The sequence below is a fragment of the Pipistrellus hanaki genome (genome assembly GCF_964339955.1).
Source record: "Pipistrellus hanaki genome assembly, chromosome: X".
In the NCBI taxonomy this organism is placed as follows: Eukaryota; Metazoa; Chordata; class Mammalia; order Chiroptera; family Vespertilionidae; genus Pipistrellus; species Pipistrellus hanaki.
In genome coordinates this window covers 85,237,707-85,258,801 of record NC_140524.1, presented here as the reverse complement: position 1 = coordinate 85,258,801, position 21,095 = coordinate 85,237,707, and the positions used below count along the sequence as shown (strand labels likewise).

At 35.9% G+C, this 21,095-nt stretch overlaps 1 protein-coding gene across 3 annotated transcripts in view; it reads right to left on the bottom strand.

Annotated features, from left to right (window-relative positions):
* The window catches only part of DMD (dystrophin), a 2,141,216-nt gene that overhangs the window by 656,583 nt on the left and 1,463,538 nt on the right, over positions 1-21,095 (bottom strand). For all 3 annotated transcript variants that reach the window (XM_084869361.1, XM_084869360.1, XM_084869362.1), the window contains one exon: positions 20,181-20,413. In XM_084869361.1, coding sequence (XP_084725487.1) covers positions 20,181-20,413 — 233 coding nt within the window. The remainder of the gene's footprint in view (positions 1-20,180; positions 20,414-21,095) is intronic.

The window sequence follows — 21,095 nt, the reverse complement described above, 5'->3', positions numbered from 1 at the left end:
ATAAATATAAAGTCTATGGTTCTTCCTATATATTCCCATTGAGGAGCTCTGTAACTGAACACCAAAGAGAAAAGACAAAGCTTTCTGTTTCATATGGAATGTGAAAAGTGTTTGATTTCTGCCATACAGATTTTATATGGGAAAATGCAAAATATATGCAGGTATTTTAATGTGTGTTTCTATTTAAAACTTTCATGCAGATTAATCAGTATTTTAAATATAAGTTGTGATACGTAATATATAAATATACCTCCATAGGCAATACTGTTTTTATGGAATGATTTTCCTCCTCAATTCATTCTGGCGAAAGTCTAGCTACTAAATCCCTGGTAGGTATATCATAATGAGAGGTGAAAATGCTTCTCTAGTAACAACATCCCAAATTATAGACATGATACTAAGAGGAAATATTTCTGAAAGATTAATTTGGTACCAACAAAAGCATGTACAGAAGTCAAGTGATTCATAGAGACCTGCATATTTGATTAAGATAAGTTAACCTTTCTAAAATGTGTTCCTCAATATGGACCACTCAAATGATTTCCAAGGAGAAATAAGAGGCTGAGCTAAACAGTACTAGCATTCCTGCAGGACTTTTCAGTGACTTTGCTATGGTGTTGTACACTGTAGATCTCAAAGTCCATGCGCAAATATTTCTCAGCTTATTTGACTTCTTAATGAGAAATATCTATTAACATCTCATGGATCTAGTGCTTTGTAGGGCAAGCATGTCAAAATGAATATTTTTGTGGACCAGCCAATAGAACGGTATGTAAGAAACATTTTAATAAATATTTTGTAACTTAATTTTTACAATATCATGTTATACATAATTATAATAATGAACTACAACATTCACTAATGACTGATTACTATAATCGTGTTGAATTCATTTCCATTGTCAGTGGTCGGCAAACTGCGGCTCTGTTGACTAATGAGTTTGCCGACCACTGGGATAGGGGCTTAATCAGAAGGAACAACAACAGCCTATAATTATTGGAATCAAGAGTGTAGGTTAGTGGTCAGTGAACTAATTAGTCAACAGAGCAGCAAACCACAGCTCTCAAGCTGCAGTTTGCCGACCACTGCTCTGGGCATTGCTCCCAACTCCTGAACCACAGTTTGCCAACTACTGCTGTAGGGGGAATGTTGAGATGTTTATCAACTGGGAACAATAGCATTTCCTAGTCAAAATCATTTCCTTTTTTTCAGAAAATTAAATTATTATCCGTGTACATATCTTACCACTGTCCCCCCTCCCATACACACTCTCCCTCCCCAGAGTTTTGTGTCCATTGGTTGTACTTATATGCATGTATACAAGTCCTTTGGTTGATCTCTTATCTCCCCCAGATCTCCCTCCCCTCCCCACTATAATTTGACAGTCTGCTTGTTGCTTTACTATCTCTATATCTATCTTTTGGTTCACCAGTTTATAATGTTCTTTATTATCTATAAATGAGTGAGGTCATGTCCTAGTCAAAATCTGAATAGTCACCATTTTCCATTTGTTTCTTTTTTTATTATTTTATTGTTTAAAGTATTATACATAGTAGTACATATATCTCCTTTTTTTCCTGTTTACGTTCCCCAGCTTCCCTTATCCCCTGTTGCATGCCCTCATCCCACTCACCCAGTCTCTTGTGGCCATTGGTTGTGATTATATGCATGCATACAAGTCCTTCTGTAGACCTCTTCCTCCCCTCCCCAACACTCCCCAGACTTCCCGTTGTAATTTGACAGTCTGTTCAATGTTTTATTGCCTCTGTATCTATCTTTTTTGTTCATCAGGTTATAATGTGTGTCTTTTTTCCATAAATGAATGAGATCATGTGGTATTTTTCTTTCATTGCCTGGCTTATTTCACTCAACATAATGCTCTCCAGATCTATCATCCATGGTGCTGCAAATGCTAAGAATTCCTTCTTTTTTTATAGTAGTGTAGTATTCCATTGTGTAGACGTATACCATAGTTTCTAATCCACTCATCTGCCAGTTGTTTCTTTTTTATAGCATAAAAGAAACAATTGAGATTTTGAGAGGCAAGAATAGTTGTTCTTGTTGAAGCATGTGGCGAGGAAGAAAAAAAATCTAGAAACTTCGGTCTTGGGATAGTACTTCAATTAAGAGAGCATTGATAGCCAACTAAACACTGGAGCTTGTGGTAAAAGCTAGAGTAGGTCATGTAAAGGAGTTACAAGATGTTATAAAAAGGGAAACACAGACCAGAAAGAAAAACTTGATCTTTTAAAAATGTTTTACATTAAATGGGCTATATTACTTAGAATTGGTAGTCTTTTAATTGCTTCTATTTTTCCCTTTCCTTTTATTCCACAAGTGTGTTTGGGTCTTAATTCAGAGTATGAAGACTGATGACCTAATACTATTGATGATAATGGAGCTCTTCAAAATATGTCAGGCTATTTAGCTATTATAAAAGTATTGCTTTTTCTTTCTCCAATTTAAAAAGATTCAGAGGCAAAAATACAGAAATGAACAATATAATTTTAAAAATCTTATTTCATTAATATTAGAAATAAATGTAAACAGAGGACATATGTGCTATGGCTGTTTTGAGCAGCACTGCCCACTACTACTTTCTGCAGTGATTGAAATGTATTTCTGTGTTGTACAATAGGTAGTCACTAGCCACATGAGGCTACTGGGCATTTGAATGTGGTTATAGGGACTAATGAACTGATGTGGCCAGTGACTACTGTATTGAACAGTGTAGACTTTAAGAATCATAGTCAACATGTTTGGCTAATTAGGAAGTTATTCCTTGAGATTTTAAGATGAATTATAAACACAATGTTTTTCATTTTCCCACTACATTTGCATTGATTTCAGTGATCTTTGTATGGTATGATCATAAAACAAAACAACTGATGCATACTACTATACATTAGTACCAGGGTTATTTTTTCACATTCACACCTCCATACCATTTCTGTGATGAGAGAACTAAGAAGAGAGGAAACCAGTCACATACATTTTAGTGAATTAAATGCTACTTGAGTCTAGAGGAGAAAATATACATTAGTTAAGAATATCTTATGAGGCAAAGCCAGTTGCTTAATTAATATCCATTCTTCCTTCTTAACTAAGAGTCCAAATTTTGCTCAAAATATCAAGGTTTTAGAATTAGGACACCAATTTTATTGTGAATTATAAATATAGAAACCACCTAGTCATTTAAAATACTCTATCATTCTAGGATAGCCTTGAAGCTAGGCATGGTCAAGTGAAACATTTCTGGTCAATGTGGTGTAATCAGACCTTTTCTATGTGGGGCTGCCAAAAAAAAAGCTTTTGTTTTCCTTATAAAAAGGAGCTGAAATACCTGGCACATGCATTTACTTTTCCCATTTCTCATATATTTCCATTTAAAAAGACAGACATGGTGCTGAGAGGCATGGAGACCACAGGAAACAATGTACTGAGGATGGGTAGGAGTGGCTAAAGAAGGCGTTGGTATTCATGATTTTGTGGTTGCTGGCTCTACCCTAGAACACACAATTCTGGAAGTCTGGCTATGTGAGAAAAATTAACTTTTATCTGGAGAAACCCTTGTAGTGAGGATTTTTTCACATGCAGCCAAACACAATCTTAATAGTTAATTTTAAAAAAAGATCATTTAATTTGTAAAATTCTTGCTAAAATAATCATTTCTTTTGCTAGATGTGGAGATTTAATTCTCAGGAGGCTTTCATTCATCACTGAGAAAAACAGACATACATCATACGACATTTAAACATTAAAATAAACATAAATATGCATATGGTTCTATAACAGATTGTTAAATTCCATTTGCTAAGCAAAAATAGTCATCTATGAAGATAAAGTAAGTCCATAATATTTATAAAACACCTAGTATGTCCCTTAGCTATCATATCAAGAAGAATATTATGCTTGCTTTTAAGGAAATTTAAATTCATTTCAAAAGCTAAAATACAACACATCAAATAACAACAAATGTTTGTTTTTTTAATATATTTTATTGATTTTTTACAGAGAGGAAGGGAGAGAGATAGAGAGCTAGAAACGGAGATGAGAGAGAAACATTGACCAGCTGCCTCCTGCACACCCCCTACCTGAGATGTGCCCGCAACCAATGTACATGCCCTTGACCGGAAATTAACCTGGGACCTTTCAGTCCGCAGACCGATGCTCTACCACTGAGCCAAACCGGTTTCCGCAAATAACAACAAATGTTTTAAAAAGAGAAGGTCAAGAAAATAGAAGCAGCTTCACAAACAAAAATATAAAATGAAACTAAATATAAAATGAAATATAAATATATAAAATGAAATAACTTCCTAATTAACCACACATGTTGATTAAAAAAATGTCTGACTGCCAGTTTAGGCCTGATCCTGGACCTCTGTCTCCTAACTGTTCACCTGCCTGCTTATCTGATTACACCTTACTGCCCCCCTGCAGGCCTGATTGCCCCATGCAGTCTGCTGCTCATCATTTGGTCACCCCTCACTAACCCCCTGTGGGTCTGGTCACCCCACACAGCCTGCTGGTCAGTCATTTGGTCGCCCCTCACTAACCATACCATACAAAGATCACTGAAAACAATGTAAATGTAATGGGAAATTGAGAAACTTTGTGTTTATATTGCATCTTATAATCTCAAGGAACAACTTCCTAATTAACCACACATGTTGATTAAAAAATATAAAATTTAATGAAAAAAAACTATTTTTCAGTGAATTACTAATTAAAAAGACCAATACAGACTAGAGTTATCAAAACAAATTTCACAGAGAAGGCAGGAATAGATGTCAAAGGCTTTTGTGCTCTTACAATACAGTCAATTCTATCGATATATATAAAAGGCTAAGTGACCACTGCATACAAAACAACCAAATGGATGACTGAACTGGCTGTGTAGGCCTGCAGGGGGGTTAGCGAGGGGCGACCAAACAACTGACCAGCAGGCTACATGGGGTGACCAGATCCACAGGGGTTAGTGAGGGGTGACCAAATGATGAGCAGCAGGCTGCATGGTGCATGGGGCAATCAGGCCCGCGGGGGGTGGGGGGGAGTAAGGTGCAATCAGGCAGGCAGGCAGGCGAGCACTTAGGGGCCAGAGGTCCAGGATCTGGCCTAAACCAGCAGTCAGACATCCCCCAAGGGGTCCTGGATTGGAGAGGGTGCAGACTGGGCTGAGGGGACCCCTGTACCCATGCACAAATTTCATGCACTGGGCCTCTAGCATTTATAATAATTATTTTAAGAAGTGTGAAGGAACCCTAAGACACTGGGTACTTCATAATTGGATTTGGTTAGAACTCACATCTTGAAATGGTTACATGGTTCTAATCTAAAAAGTTTCCTAAGTCTAAAAGTGAAATACATTCTTATTTTGATGTAGAGAACAATTTCACTGTAAAATCTCATTATATATAGCTCCTTGCCTGTTTGTATTTTTCCCACTTGCTACTATCTTCCCCCCAATAATTGTCTTCTTCCAGTGCCTGACACCTATTAGCAAACTTAAAAAAAATTGAACTGGGTAAGTATGGTAAAGTGGCACTTTGACTTTTATGTCAAATTTCTCAAAGGACATTTATGGTCCTATCTCTGGCAGCTTTTAGTGATTTTCATATATGTCAGAACAGAAAAGTTTAGGTTTAATGAAGTTGCTACAGATTATTTTCCCTCTCACACACTATTTAGTTCTTTTAGCTTTAGGAGGAAGGAGCATGGAGGAGTTAAGGGTAAATTATTCTCTTCTCTCCACACCTCAAGTAGAGATTTATTTATATACTTTCCCCCCAAACCTTCCCTATGGCTTTTCCTTCACTCATTTCTACTTGGAAGGTTTTAAAATAATCCTAGAGCTGGGCTGACATGGTTCAGTGATTGAGTGTCGACCCATGAACTGGGAGGTCACAATTCCTGATCGGGGCACATGCCTGCGTTGCAGGCTCAATTCCCAGTGTGGGGCATTCAGGAGTCAGCTGACGAATGATTCTATCTTATCATTGATGTCTCTATCTCTCTCTACCTTTCCCTTCCTCTCTGAAATCAATAAAAACATAATTAAAAAATAATCCTAAAATTGAACATAGTAAATCTGTTTGGGGGGAGGTTAACATGTATTATTACAAAATTTATTCTGCTTCTAAAATTGAAGAAATACTATGTCAGGCAAATCAAAGCATTTCGATTCTCGAGGTAAATAATACAAAATATATTCTTTCCTTGATTAAACTATAGGAAATACATGACTCTTGAATATTATGCTACTTGTTTATATAGAATGTTATATATGAAAATAAGGGAATCTGGAAGTAATTATGAATTATTAAAATTATATTCAAAGTTACTTTTATAAATCAAATAAAATAGTAATCAAACAATTCTAGAAACCTGGTATTATTTTTAGTGAATTCACAAAAGATGACAAGGACATGGTCCAATCTCACTGCCTCTCTCACTGCAACTATGATCACCTTAGAAATTTACTGATGAATTAGCATAGTTTATGAAACTTAAAAATATTAGACCATATCATGTTAAAAATTTCACTATTATATTATTGAATAAAAATTAGCAAGACATTTGGAAAGAGAAGTCTAGGTTAATTTTCTTCTATAGGAGAGAGGCAGGCATATATTAAGAGGAAAAATAATTGATTGATTAATGCATTCTAATGTGCATATGATTGAAAGCACCATAGTATTTTCTCTTGTGTCAATCACTATTCTCTGCTTTTTATGCTTTCCTCAACTGAAGATACACTCTAAAATTGGAGCTTATATTCTCCCTATTTTTAATTCCCAACAGTATAAAATACTGATGTTTTTCACCAGCAAGTGTTCAGTAAGCAACAGATAAATCAAAACTTAGTCTCATACCCAAAGACCTTAAAAAGGTAGTCGTGGAGGAACAACCAAGATGGCAGTGTAGGTAAACACCTGTACTCACCACCTCCTACAACCAAATAAAAATTACAACTAAAATACAGATCAACCATCATCCATAATCATGGGAAAGCTGGCTGAATGGAAGTCCTACAACTAGAGAAGTGAAGAACAAAACACACTGAGACTGGTAGGAGGTGTGGAGGTGCAGAACGAGATGGTTCGTTACCCATGTGTGCCATGTTTTTTTTTTATCAGGGGAGAGATTGCCTCTGTGAAGGCCACCCATGAGGAGCAAGGGGTCCCAGGCCCACACCAGAAACCCAGCCCAGAGACCCATAGCTGGGAAAAGAAGTACCTGTAACTACAGGCTGTAAAAACGAGTGCAGTTTGGAGCTCAGTGACACAGGCTGCTAGAGACCCAGCTGTTCCTCTTAAAAGGCCAAAGCAGAAAATTAACTTACAAGGTCCTGATTTTCTTCTGATCCCCAGCACCAGGGCGAGGCTTTGGGGGACACAGACACATATGAGGACCTGGATTGTCTGTAACCAGGACAGGAACTTGGGGAAAACTTTCTCCCAGATGGAGGTGCTTGCAGGGATCATTGTTCCTGTGCTGGGACCTCTCCAGTCCCATGGCTGACTGGCAGCCATTTCTGTTTGCTCTTCCCTGATGATTCCCTAAGAACCTGTCTCATCCAAATTTATAATCCCAAACAAACTGTGTGTAGCAGCTTTTGCATGTGAAATGTCCTGTCCTTAGTCAAGCTAAAATCTCTCAAACAAGCTGCAGCTGAGTCAAGGAGCCCCAAACCTATCAATAAAAGGTCCAGGACCTGGCACCAGCACCAGCAATCCTTGCTTCATAGCTGGATCTTGTTTGGGAACTTCCAAAGCTGATACAAAAATGAGGAATCTACAGATCTCTCAGTAGCTCCCGCTGGGTGACCCCAGGCAGTGGTTGACTTTGCACATCCCTGGAAACCCAAATTGTACCCAGTGGTCAGTGTCAGACCATCCCAGATTACAACTTTACACATCCATAAGAAACACACTCAAGGGGTAGTCTCCTTGAACACTAAAGGCCCATTGAAGCCAAGACCTGCTCCATAGGGGTATATTTTGCATAGCAGCTCTTCCACTGTAGTCACAGTTGGTTCTTACAGCCAATTGGCCTGGAGGTCAATTCCTCCCAGTGACACCAACAGCAATAAAGTCTCAACTACAAGACTTTGCTCAAAATCCACAAAGGGGTGCACCTAGAATTCCTAGCTCAGGTGACTGGGGAGGCTGAGCCACTGGGCCCTATAAGATACAACTATACAAGGCCACTCTACCAGCTCAAGGAGACATAGCAGCTCTACCCAATACATAAAAACAAACACAGGGAAGCAGCCAAAATGTGGAGACAAAGAAACATGTCACAAATGAAAGAAATGGAATGGAAGAAAGCAAACTACTGGATATAGAGTTCAAAGCCATGGTTATAATGTTATACAAAAATCTTCTAGAAACCTCCAAGGGACTTAGTGAGACTTTTAAGGGTCTTAGTGAGAATGCCAAAACAAATCAAAATGACCTGCCAAACATTTAGCATACACTGACTGAAATAAAGAATAATATACAGGAATTCAACAGTAGAGTAGAGGATTCTGAGCATCAAATCAATGATTTGAAATATGAGGAAGCAAAAAACACCCATCAAGGAGAGCAAAAAGAAATAAGAATACAAAACCATGAAGATAATATAAAGAGCCTCTGGGACAACTTCAAGCGTACCAGCATTCACATTATGGGGGTGCAAGAAGAAGAGAGAGACCAATATATTGAAAACCTTTGAAGACAGACTGATATAAGACTTCTACCTGGTGAAAGAAATAGATTTACAAGTCTAGGAAGCACAGAGAGTCCCAAATAAGAGGAACCCAAAGAGAACCAAAAAAACACACATCATAATTAAAATACCAAGGGCTAAAGACAAAGAGAGAATCTTAAAAGCAGCAAGAGAAAAGCAGTAGTTAACTACAAGAGAATTCCCATACAACTATCAGCTGATTTCTCAACAGAAACTATGCAGGCCAGAAGTAACAAGAAATATTCAAAGTAATGAATAACAAGGACCTATAACCAAGATTTCTCAGCAAAGCTGTCATTTAGAATTGAAGGTCAGATAAAGAGCTTCACAGACAAGAAAAAGGTAAAGTATTTAGTTCATCACCACCAAAAAGTATTATATGAAATGTTGAAGGATATTCTTTAAGAAGAGGAAGAAGAAAAATAAAAAAAGATAAAAAATATGAACAACAAAATGGCAACAAATATATACCTATTAGCAATTGAATCCAAAAAATAAAAAATATGAAATCTGATGAACAGAATAAACTGGTGAATAAAATATAATCAGAGGTATGGAAATGGAACAGACTGATGATACTCAAAGGGAAGTGGGTGGGGGCATGGGAAGAGATTAAACAAAGATCTTATATGCATTACCTATGGACACAGATAATAAGGTTTCAAAGGCCTGAGGCAGGGTGGGAACTGGGTGGATAGGGGACAATTGGGGGGGATAAAATAGGGACATATGTAATAATCTCAATAATAAAGATCAAAATAATAAGTAAATAATAAGCTGAGTGCACTACAAAAAATGTAGCAATTATATGTATTTTTAAATATATTTTTATCTATTTTTTTTTTACAGAGAGGAAGAGAGAGGGATAGAGAGCTAGAAACATCCATGAGAGAGAATCACCAATCAGCTGCCTCTTGCACACCCTCTATTGGGGATGTGCCCGCAACCAAGGTACATGCCCTTGACTGGAATGGAACAGGGGACCTTTCAGTCTGCAAACCTAAGCTCTATCCACTGAGCAACACTGGTTTTGGCTATATGTATTTTTAATTATCTGCAAGACACTGTAACTCTGGGGTCTCCAAAGTAGGAATTTGAGGAAGCAAAGAAAATATTAGTAGTATTGATTTTCATTAAAACTATTAAAATATCTTATTAAAATATATTATTAATGTTAATAATGTGTGTACATATATATTACTTTAATGTAAGTAATCATATACTGGAAAGTGTGGATACACATACAAAACTACTGATAGTGATGTATGATTGTTACATTAGCACATCCTATATAATAAAAGGCTAATATTCAAATACACCGAATAGTGGAATAACCAGAACTGAACAATTGAACAGCTGGTTGCTATGATGTGTGCTGACCACCAGGGGCATGCGTGGAACACGGCCTGGTGGGATGGGGGAGCCTCTGTGGTTACTGAAAGTTCTTTGCTCCCAGGTGCCGAGGTCCTGCCTGGCGCTAGCACCTGCTGTATGCACTGGCCATGCTTGCACCCATGGCCGGTGCTGGCCTCAATCATTCTGCACCATCAGGGGATGCAAGCAGGGGGGCTGGGCAGGGGCACAGAAGATGGGCTGAGACCCACTTCTATGCTCACCACAGCCTCATGGCCCAGTTCCTTTCAGGGTGCACAAATTTGTGCACTGGGTCTCTAGTTCTTAATAATTTGCTAATATATACAGGAAATAAAATTAAAACCAAACTTTGACTCCACTATTTATTTTCAATGTCATTTCATAATAATCCCTATCTGCCTTTAGCATGCTTTGTAACTGGGTTTTCAAAAAAAAAATTGTTAACCTAGGGAACGAACAAAAAAGCCATGCACCTAACATTAATATTACACTAACACTAAGGCAGTTGCAGTCGTCAGCAAACTCATTAGTCAACAGAGCCAGATATCTACAGTACAATGATTGAAATTTCTTTTGAGAGCCAAATGTTTAAAACTTAAACTTCTTCTAACGCCACTTCTTCAAAATAGACTCGCCCAGACTGTGGTATTTTGTGGAAGAGCCACACTCACGGGGCCAAAAGAGCCACATGTGGCTCGCGAGCCACAGTTTGCAGAGCGCTGTGCTAGGGTAATGATACAAATTTACATTATTACTCACTGTCATTTCAATTATAGATTTCAAGTACGTCAAATTATGGCAAAATATAAAGTCTCCAAAGCAAGTAATAAAATGGTGGGTATAATAACATTATATAGCTTTCAAAAAGATTAAAATAAGCTGAACTACTTATATTCCTTTCTTATCAAAGAGCTAGAGAAGATTCCAGATTATGGATATTTTTATGAAAATAATAAAAGTCATTTCATATAAAGGAACACCTATCTAGGCTCAGGCAAGGGAATTCGTAAATAGAACTCACTATTAAAAACAATGACACACATAAACTTCCTTATCAGGATCCCATTGATATTTCATTGAAAACACAGTATAGTGGTTTTTATCAGAATTCATGTAAATGTCATGATTCAGTTTTACTTGGTAAGATTTTGAGAGAAAAATTTCCAGTGAATTGAATTGAAATGTAGTAAGGCATGCATTTCTATTCATAGACTTTGAAATATGTGGTCTGATAAAGCCCATGTTTATCTTTAAGCAAAAAATGTGTATGGTATCATTTTCAATAATAATAATAATAATAATAATAATAATAATAATAATAATAATATGAGAGTTAGAAAATTACTTTTCTTGTGTTTGCAACTATGACCTTTTTATTTAAAGAGAGTTTATTTCATTATGGCCAGAGAGTATAAGTAATATTACTGACACTGGTGTATCTGTATCTCCTTCAGTGAAAATAATAGTACATTTGACTCTCATTATGTAAGGAAAGAAAATTATATGCATGTGGAGCAATGATCCACAGAGTTATGAGCTTTCCACAGGAGACATGTACATTTGTCACAAGAAAACCGCAGTAGAAAATTTGCAAATATCTTCAGCAAAACAGACTGCAACATTATTCTTTGTAGAATGCAGCAAACACCTATATATGGAAGCTGCACCCTCTGGTATGATGTTTCTTAAACAAGGTTGTACAGAATGAACAGATGAGATGATGAGGGCTGGAGATGGTTGTTTAATAAAAGAGAAAATAAAACAATCAATCTTTTTACTATAAAATGACTATCATCCAACTTGTAAAATCCTTAGAATACCTATGGAAATAAATGGTTCAGTTTGTTTTGTTATAATTTTGGTGAAGTGAGGAGTTGTTTAAGAAGAGGGGTGGAGACTCATAGGAAAAAAAAGGAGAAACTATTCCCAAAAAGTCTGAATTTATGTTAGGACAATTACATTTACTAAGTGACATTAGACCAATTAACTATTTTCTGTAACTTTTTTTCATTTCTTGAATAAGGGAGCTATTTTTGAATATTGAATTTATTGGAGAGAAGCTATTTGTAATACCTTCATTTCTGCTATGCTCATGGTAATAAAGTAATACCAATAAACATGATTTTTCATTTGTTTTTAGTTTAAACAATAAATGCCATTTTTTCACACATCATTCCACCAATCCTTCTAGGTCCCTGTTAGAAAATTCTTTTGTCATCTGATGGTGCTTGAATTTATTCAGCAAATGTTATAATCAGAATGATATTGGAGCCAGCCATTCAATTATTTTTTGTATAGATATAGCCAATTTAAAAATAATCCCAGAATTTTCATTAAATATTTCTATCTTAACAATAAAAATGTTAAATGCATCCAAGTAATTATTTCTCATTTAAATATACATTGTGCCCACTACAACTGCTTATTCAATCTTTAGCTAATGAAATTCCCCACATAGCAGCATAATGTGTAGTTAAAAATGAATCTTGAACAATGCTATTATCATCTTGTCCAGATTGACCAATTTGTCTGAAACCCAACCTGGAGAGGTCTTATTAGAGACTCCTTTGCCAATTCAATTCTTTATTCAATACAAGTGCCTGTAGTCCAGATTTAGTGGTGAATTACCCTGAACACCTGGCCAAAATGACTTGAAAAAAGGCTGTAATTTATTTAGTACAAGCAATCAGATACCAGTAGTATAAAAAATACTGATATCATATTGCCACTTAAATGCTATCTGTTGATAGCAACAGTTTATACTGCTATAACCATCATCCAAATTAGCCAGCTATCACTTTATTTCCTCAACTTCTGTCTTTCCCTCTCACCCCCATCCTTTCTTCTATTTCTCTTTTCCTCCTTCTCTTTTTCCCCCTCTAATTTCCTTCCCTTCCCTTCTCTTCTCTTCCTTTCCCTTCTTCCTTCCTTAAGGATCATATTTAATCATTTTCAGAGAAAAATTGTAGACACATTTCCCCCTTTCTTTGATAGATTATGGCAGTAAAAGAAAACTGTGAATAATTGTCAAAACACATTTGTTTTGGAGGAATTTTACTTAAACATGTGAAGAAATATGAAAAGCATTCCATTAACAGATATATCTGATGTGCAACTATAAATTACAAATTATCCTCTGCTATTAATTCATAATTCTAGAAAATAAACTTGGAGCTTTTTGTGTTTTACTTTTAAATACTTAATTTGCATATTTATTTTACATCTCCATTCCTGTCTACAATATAATGGTGTAATTTTTTTACTCTCTAAAATTAGGCAGTCAAGTTGCTTAATACTTTAAATGGCTGTATTTTAGATCTTTTAAATAATCAAAGTTGTAATTTAATTCCATTTTCTTGCCCAATATAATTCATTTAGTAAAAATTATTTTCATTTCAAAATGGTAGCAGCCCTTTATTTTCTAAAATAAGAATTTAATTAAACAATTTAAGTAAAGGAGAATGGAAGCTAAATATCAAATGTGTGATTTTAAATAGAATATCTAGAACTATGAAAAGGTAGCTATTCAAATGTAATGTCTTTATTCCCTTTCTGGGAAAAATATTTCAATCATTATATGTCTAAGGTCTTATCTGGATCTCATATATTTAATACTAAGTTCTCCTAGGGCAATAAAACGTTTTGTTACATAATCTTGCCTAACTTCTGATACTTCATACCTAGAATTATAATTCCCAAACTCCAATCTCTGTTAAAAATGAAGCTTCCTCGTTATGTTTCATTCATATCATTCATCATGTAATCTGCATTTATTGAGACCCAATTACTGTGTGTGCAATATATTATTCTTATATTTAGGATAGGGGGGCATACATGGTCTTTATTTCAAGTCTCCATTATGCAAAATTGGAATAAACATATTGCTTAGATTATGAAAATAGCTTCCTGCAAATTCCCTTTGCTCTGTGTTCCACTCTATTGAGTTCAGAGTATATTGATTGTTTATTGGCTGCTGAGCATACTCTCCCTCTTCTATTTTCAACAAACTCCAATTTATTTGGAGTAATGACATCTCCCTCATTGTGAGAGGCTTTTGAAAAAGTGGGATTTAAATCAAAGTTCTTGCTCTCCTGTAGCTAAGAGATCAGTCTGTGAGGGTAACTGGACTCTCTCTTCCAGGACTTTAAATTTTGAATAGTTACATAGGACAAAGAAAAAAACAGAGCATCACAAAGAGACCCAAGTACTTCCTGCTAAATAGATATCCAGGCATGCTCAGACCTCCTTTCTTTCTCTATGCCTCTTCCATTGCCTTTGTGCTAATTCCAGTAAATTTACTTTCTGCTAGATTTAATCTGGAGGATGTTTTCTGTTGCTTGCATCCAGAGAACCATAACCAATATACAACTATACTACATTTAAGTGTTTTCCTTCTTTGTTTAAAACCCTTTAAGGGTTGCCACTGCCTCTAGCCATAATCAAAACTCCTTAGTCTGGCAAGGAAGGATTCCTATTTTTTTAACTCCACTCCTCTCTATTCAACCTCATCAATTCCTTCTTCATCATGTATCTTTAATTTCAGCCAATAAAAATCACAATTTTAATCCCACACTATATTGCTTCCTACTTCAGTGCAAAGTACAGTTTGTTTCTTCTCATTTTATCTGTTAATTACAGTTTATTCTTTTTTGCTTGTTTGTTTAAAATTTTTATTTTATCTTAAGTTTTATTATTATTGTTAAAAGTATTACAGGTGTCCCATTTATTTATTTATTTATTTATTCACATTAACCCCCTCCACGCTGTACCTGCCCTTTCCAAGCTTCTCCACATTATTGTCTGTGTCCATAGGTTATGCATATATTCATATAAGTTCCCCAGTTAATCAATCTACACCCACCTCTCCACCTCCACCTGCCCTCTGAAATTCATCAGTCTGTTTCATGCTTCTATGTTTCCAGTTCTATTTCATTCATCAATTTATTTTGTTCATTAGATTCCACATATGAGTGAGATCATGTGATATTTATCTTTCTCTGACTGCCTTATTTAGCTTAGCATAATACTCTTCAGATGGATAAAAGACTTAAAATGTAAGCTGTAAAACCATAAAAATCATAGAAGAATCCATAGGCAGCAAAATCTCAGACATCTCTCCTAGCAATGCAATTACTGATACATCTCCTATGGCCGTGGTCGGCAAACTGTGGCTCGTGAGCCACATGCGGCTCTTTGGCCCCTTAATGTGGCTCTTTCACAAAATACCATGGCCTAGGCGAGTCTATTTTGAAGAAGTGGCATTAGAAGAAGTTTAAGTTTAAAAAATTTGGCTCTCAAAAGAAATTCCAATCGTTGTACTGTTGATAACTGGCTCTGTTGACTAATGAGTTTGCCGACCATTGTCCTAGGGCAAAGGAAACTAAGGAGAAAGTAAACAAATGGGACTACATCAAAATAAAAAGCTCTGCACAGTGAAAGAAATCATCAACAAAATGAAAAAAAGAGCCCACTGCATGGGAGAACATATTTGCCAATGGTATATCTGATAAGGGGTTAATTTCTAAACTATATATGGAACTCTTATAACTTAACAAAAAGAAGACAAACAATTCAATTAAAAATGGCTAAAGGACCTAAATAGACACTTCTTCAAAGAGGACATACAGAAGTCCAAGAGACATATGAAAACTGCTCAGTTATTAATCATCCAAGAGATGCATATTGAAACGATGATGAGGTATCATCCCACACCTGTCAGAATGGCTATCACTAACAAATCAACAATTGACAAGTGCTGGCGAGGCTGTGGAGAAAAGGAAAACCTAGTACTCTGTTGGTGGTAAGGCAGACTGGTGCAGCCTCTGTGGAAAAGATTATGGAGTTTCCTCAAAAATTAAAAATGGAACTGCCATTTGACCTAGTAATCCCACTTTTAGGAATATGTCCTAAGAAACTAGAAACACCAATCAGAACAAATATATGCACCCTTTATGTTTATAACAGTGTAAATTACAATAGCTAAGATTTGGAAACAGCCCTAGTGCCCATCAGCAGATGAGTGAATAAAAAGCTGTGGTACATTTACACAATGGAATACTAAACAGCTGTAAAAAAGAAAGGACTGTTACAACTTGTTCTTCAATGCCCAGCTTAAACTTTATCTTCTTTAAGAAGGTTTTTCTAACATCTGTTCTCTTCCCTGGTTTAGTTTGATGCCCTTTCCCTGAACTAAGTCCTTAGTGCATAACCCACAACATACTAAGGGAAGTGAAAAACCATGGTATTTAAGAGTTGGGACTCTGGAATCAGACTGCTTGGGTTCAAAACCCATTGTTGTCTTTTTACTACTTGACCTTGAGCACATCATTTAACCTCACTGTGCTTTAGTATTAATCTCACAGTGTTGTGTGCATTGTCATACACATGATGTAATTAGATCAGTGACTGCCTTATCATTAGTGCTAAATATGTGCTAGGTATTACCTTGAAATTTACTTCTATCCTAGTGCTATTATTGCTTTTCATCCTTCACCTTCTTTAATTTGTTTCTTGTCTAACTGTATTTCCCAGGCACTTACTAGTAGGTTAATACAGGTATATGAATAAATAGGCATTGAGAGTGTTTTATAGTTTATCTCTATTGGATTATTGCCTCATTTCTTACATCTTAAACATTAAAGTTATTATAGTTTCATTTAAAACTTTACATAGAGGAAAAATTTATTTTCTGATGTTACAATAAATACTTCCTCAAACTTACCTTTCTTTCTTATTCCCCTCTACACACACATTTGTTTAATGCTTCTTCAGGATCATTTGACTGACCATTTAGTAATTAACAGTGCCTTTTAAAATTTTATATATATATATATATATATATATATATATATATATATATATATATATAATTTTCATAGAGGAATGAGGAGGTATATAGAGATAGAAATATCAATGATCAGAGAACCATTGATTGACAGCTTCCTGCATGCCACTTACTGGAGGATTGAGCCCACAACTGGGCATGAGCCGTTGGCTGGAATTGAACCTGGGACCCTTCAGTCCTCAGGCAGATGCTCTATTCACTGTGCTGTGTCACTATTCACTGTGCCAAACTGGCTAGGGTTGACAGTGTCTTTATAATTATTTTTTTAATGCGAGGGAAAGAAACAGAAAAAGCATTCCCACTATTAAACAAGAGAGGGGAGAAAGAAATATATATGACATTTATAAATGCTAGCCTTCTGTGATCACAGACATGGAACTTGAACTTCTCCAAATTAATTTCTGACCTGTATTTAATACCATTATGAAGAGGCATCAAATTAGTCACCTTCTCTGCAAAAGACACATTTATTTGGAGAACTCTGAAGTCTATGAAGTAGCTCAATACCTTCCTTAAAGGTCAGGCTCACAAACCCTTCACAAGGAAAGGTGGACTTTCTCTCCCATTCTAATATCTAGTGGCTTTCACAGGAGGCCATAGTGTCAATGACAGCATGGGGTACAGATGTGGAAGCACACTCTTATTTACATATAATAATTATATGATATATAGTTTGCATGATTCAAATAGCATGGGTAGGCAGATTTACACTGAGTGGCCAGATTATTGTGATCTCTGAATCCATAATAATCTGGTCACTCAGTGTGTATCCTATATAATAATAGGCTAATATGCAAATTGTCCCCATGACCAGGAGTTTGACCAGCAGGTAGGCCAGCCAACCACCTATGTCCCCTCCCCCTGGCCAGGCTGGTTGGACCCCACCATGCACTAATTCATGCACCAGGCCTCTAATATCTATATATCTATATATCTATATCCAGATTATTATGCGTTCAGAGATCATAATAACCTGGCCACTCAGTATATATAGAGTTTGTTGTAGAAACTAGTATTAATTACTAACATTAGTTGAATACTTGAAGTAAGCAAGGCAAGGTGGGAAGATATTTCATATACTACCTAATGTAATCCTCATGACAACTTATAAAGCATATAGTATTATTATCCATATAGTACAGATAGATAAACTCAGTTTCAGGGCAGGTGAATAACTTATCTGAGATCACACAGCTTTAGTAGTGGAGCCAATATTTGTACCCAGATAATCTAACTCCAAAACCCTAGCTTTAAATGTTATAACCTACTGTGTCCTCTGGTTAGTAAGAGTCTTGAAATAACTGCTATAATTCAGCATATCTATATCTATCTATATCTCTATCTCTATCATCTATCATCTATCATCTATCATCTATCTATCTATCTATCTATCTATCTATCTATCTATCTATCATCTATCATCTATCTATCATCTACCATCTATCTATAAAAGCCTAAGTGACTATTGCAACCGAATGGATGACCAAACAGGCTGTGTGGGGCGACTAGGCTGGCAGGGGGGTTAGTGAGGGGTGACCAAATGACCAAGTAGCAGGATGTGTGGGGTGACCAGGACAGGAGGGGAGCAGTTGGGGTGACTAGGCCTGCGAGGGGGGCAGTTAGGAGCTATCAGGCAGGCAGGCAGGTGAGCAGTTAGGAGCCAGTGGTCCTGGATTGTGAGAGGGATGTCTGACAGCCGTTGGACATCCGCCAAGGGGTCCCGCATTGGAGAGGGTGCAGGCTGGGGCTAAGGGACCCTCCCTCACCATGCACAAATTTTGTGCACTAGGCCTCTAGTTGTACAATAATGTACCCTTTTGTTTCTGTATGTATCAGCACACTGCAAATGTAAAATGTTTTGTATAGTGCCTGACATAGACTATATATACAATATACAATACATATGTATATATACTATATGTCATCAAATGATAGCCACATTTAAGTTAATACTCCTATATGGAGTAAGAACACAGGCTTGGAACCAAACAAACTTGGGTTTGAATCTTTGCTCTGTTACTTACTAGGACTGTGACTATGAGCCTCAGTAGCTTTTTCTGAAAACTATGGTTAGTAATATTTGTTATAAAGCAGTAGAAAACAAAGTATGTATATATATTTCAATATGTTTATGTATACATATAGCTATCCTACATGGTGAATGTGAATTCTGTGTGCCCGGTACCCAGAAGAGGAAACGAAGATCCAAAGGATGATTTGACCACAATAATGTCATTTTTAAATGTCAAAGAAAGCCCACTAATTTGGGTCTTCTGGGTCTAAGCTCTTGGTGATTTATATGCAGGTTTTTTTTCACTGAAGAATCACTGACATTTATTTTACAAAGGAATTTGTGTACCTTACTCTTTGTTTTTCTTTAAAACGTTGTTCTGTAACAACTAAATAGCTTCAGTATAATTTATTTCGCCTTTAGAAAATATTTAAAAATCATTACAAGTGAAATACAATAACTATAGTGTATAAAGCCTTTCAAAAACGACCTTTTTTATTCATTAAGATATAGTATAGAAGACATATGGTATATTTGTTCTAGCTAGGTAAACCACATTTATATCAATGAAGTCATATTTCTAGTTGATGTCATAATTTTGCAGAATAGATTTCAGTGAGGCTTAGAAGTACAATCTTTGTATTAAAAACATTTATTGGAGTGTGGCATTGCATAAATACCAATATTAAGATCTAAGTTATTTTAAAATATATGTTTTGTTACTTTCTTTTTTTCATTTGTTTATAGCTAACTTTCAATTATCCTTATCATTGGAGTAGGAAAATTGGCATGGACAACTCGGAAGTGAATAACCAATTCCAAGATTATATTTGATTCTGTAATATATTATGGCTGCAGGGTGCCAAAACAAGCAGTTTAAATGTAAATAGCTCAATTGAGCTACTTCTTTGTTATTAAATAGATTTTTAAAATACCAGTTGTTTAGTGAATTTAATTAAGCCAACATTTCTTGTAAGGTTTATGCTTTTTTTCCTTGTGTTATTCCTTTACAATTTGTGGCTATTTTAGATAATTACATTAATTTGTTTCCTTGCTCATACTTGGCCTGAACAGAGCAGAGAGAGTAGTGTGTTTGCTGACAGAGAAAAGCTGCCTAAAAGCTGGTGGGAAATGTTCTAGGAGAGTACATTGATTTGTGGAAAATATCCACTTCAAAGAAAAACCCCTGCCAGCCTTTATCTGTTTTGGCCATACCTTCTGCTTCATGATCATGTTGTTGATGTCTTCAAGATCACCCACCATCACCCTCTGCGACTTTATAACTCGATCAAGCAGAGACAGCCAGTCTGTAAGTTCTGTCCAAGCCCGGTTGAAATCTGCTAGAGCAGGTACCTCCAAAAGCAAGGTGGATGGCATTTCAAGTTTGGAGATGGCAGTTTCCTTGGTAACCACAGGTTGTGTCACCAGCGTAACAGTCTGACTAGGAGCTATTTTTTTTTTTTTTTCAAAAGGAAAAAAAAAAGAAAGAAAAAGAAAAAAGGAAAGAAAAATTAGAAACACAAGCTAAGAAGCCAATTCCAATAACACTGAAACAACCTTAATTAAAGAACAACAATCTGAACCAAAGTATTATTTATGACATTTTTTTTCTGAACAATGTGGGTACTTTATATATTATTACATGATAGAGAAATTCATGACTAAAACTTTTCATTAATACACATTAATACATATTTTACTAATATATAATCTTTCAAAATGATGTTGCTTATTCTCAAGGCTGGACAATGAATTTAAATAGTCTTATCCCCATAGCTATTTTGTAATTACCAATCTGTGCTTCTTAATGCATTCTCCTTTTTCACCCAGTCCCCCAACCCCTCCCCTCTAGCAACCATCAGTCTGTTCTTTGTATCAATGAGTCTGTAAAGACTATGTATGGTGCCAGTCAGACACTAGATTGATCAGGGTGATCACTTCATAAGTTAGATACTAGTAAATGTCTATTCACTGGATTGTCTACCAGAAACAAATATAATATTGTATGTCAACTATACTTGAAAAAACTTTTAAAAAATAAGATAGTTTTCTCAGTAACCAATTACACAGATTATGGAATTGGTAAAAACAAAAAAATAAAAACAGTATTCAGATCTTGCCAAAGTAATA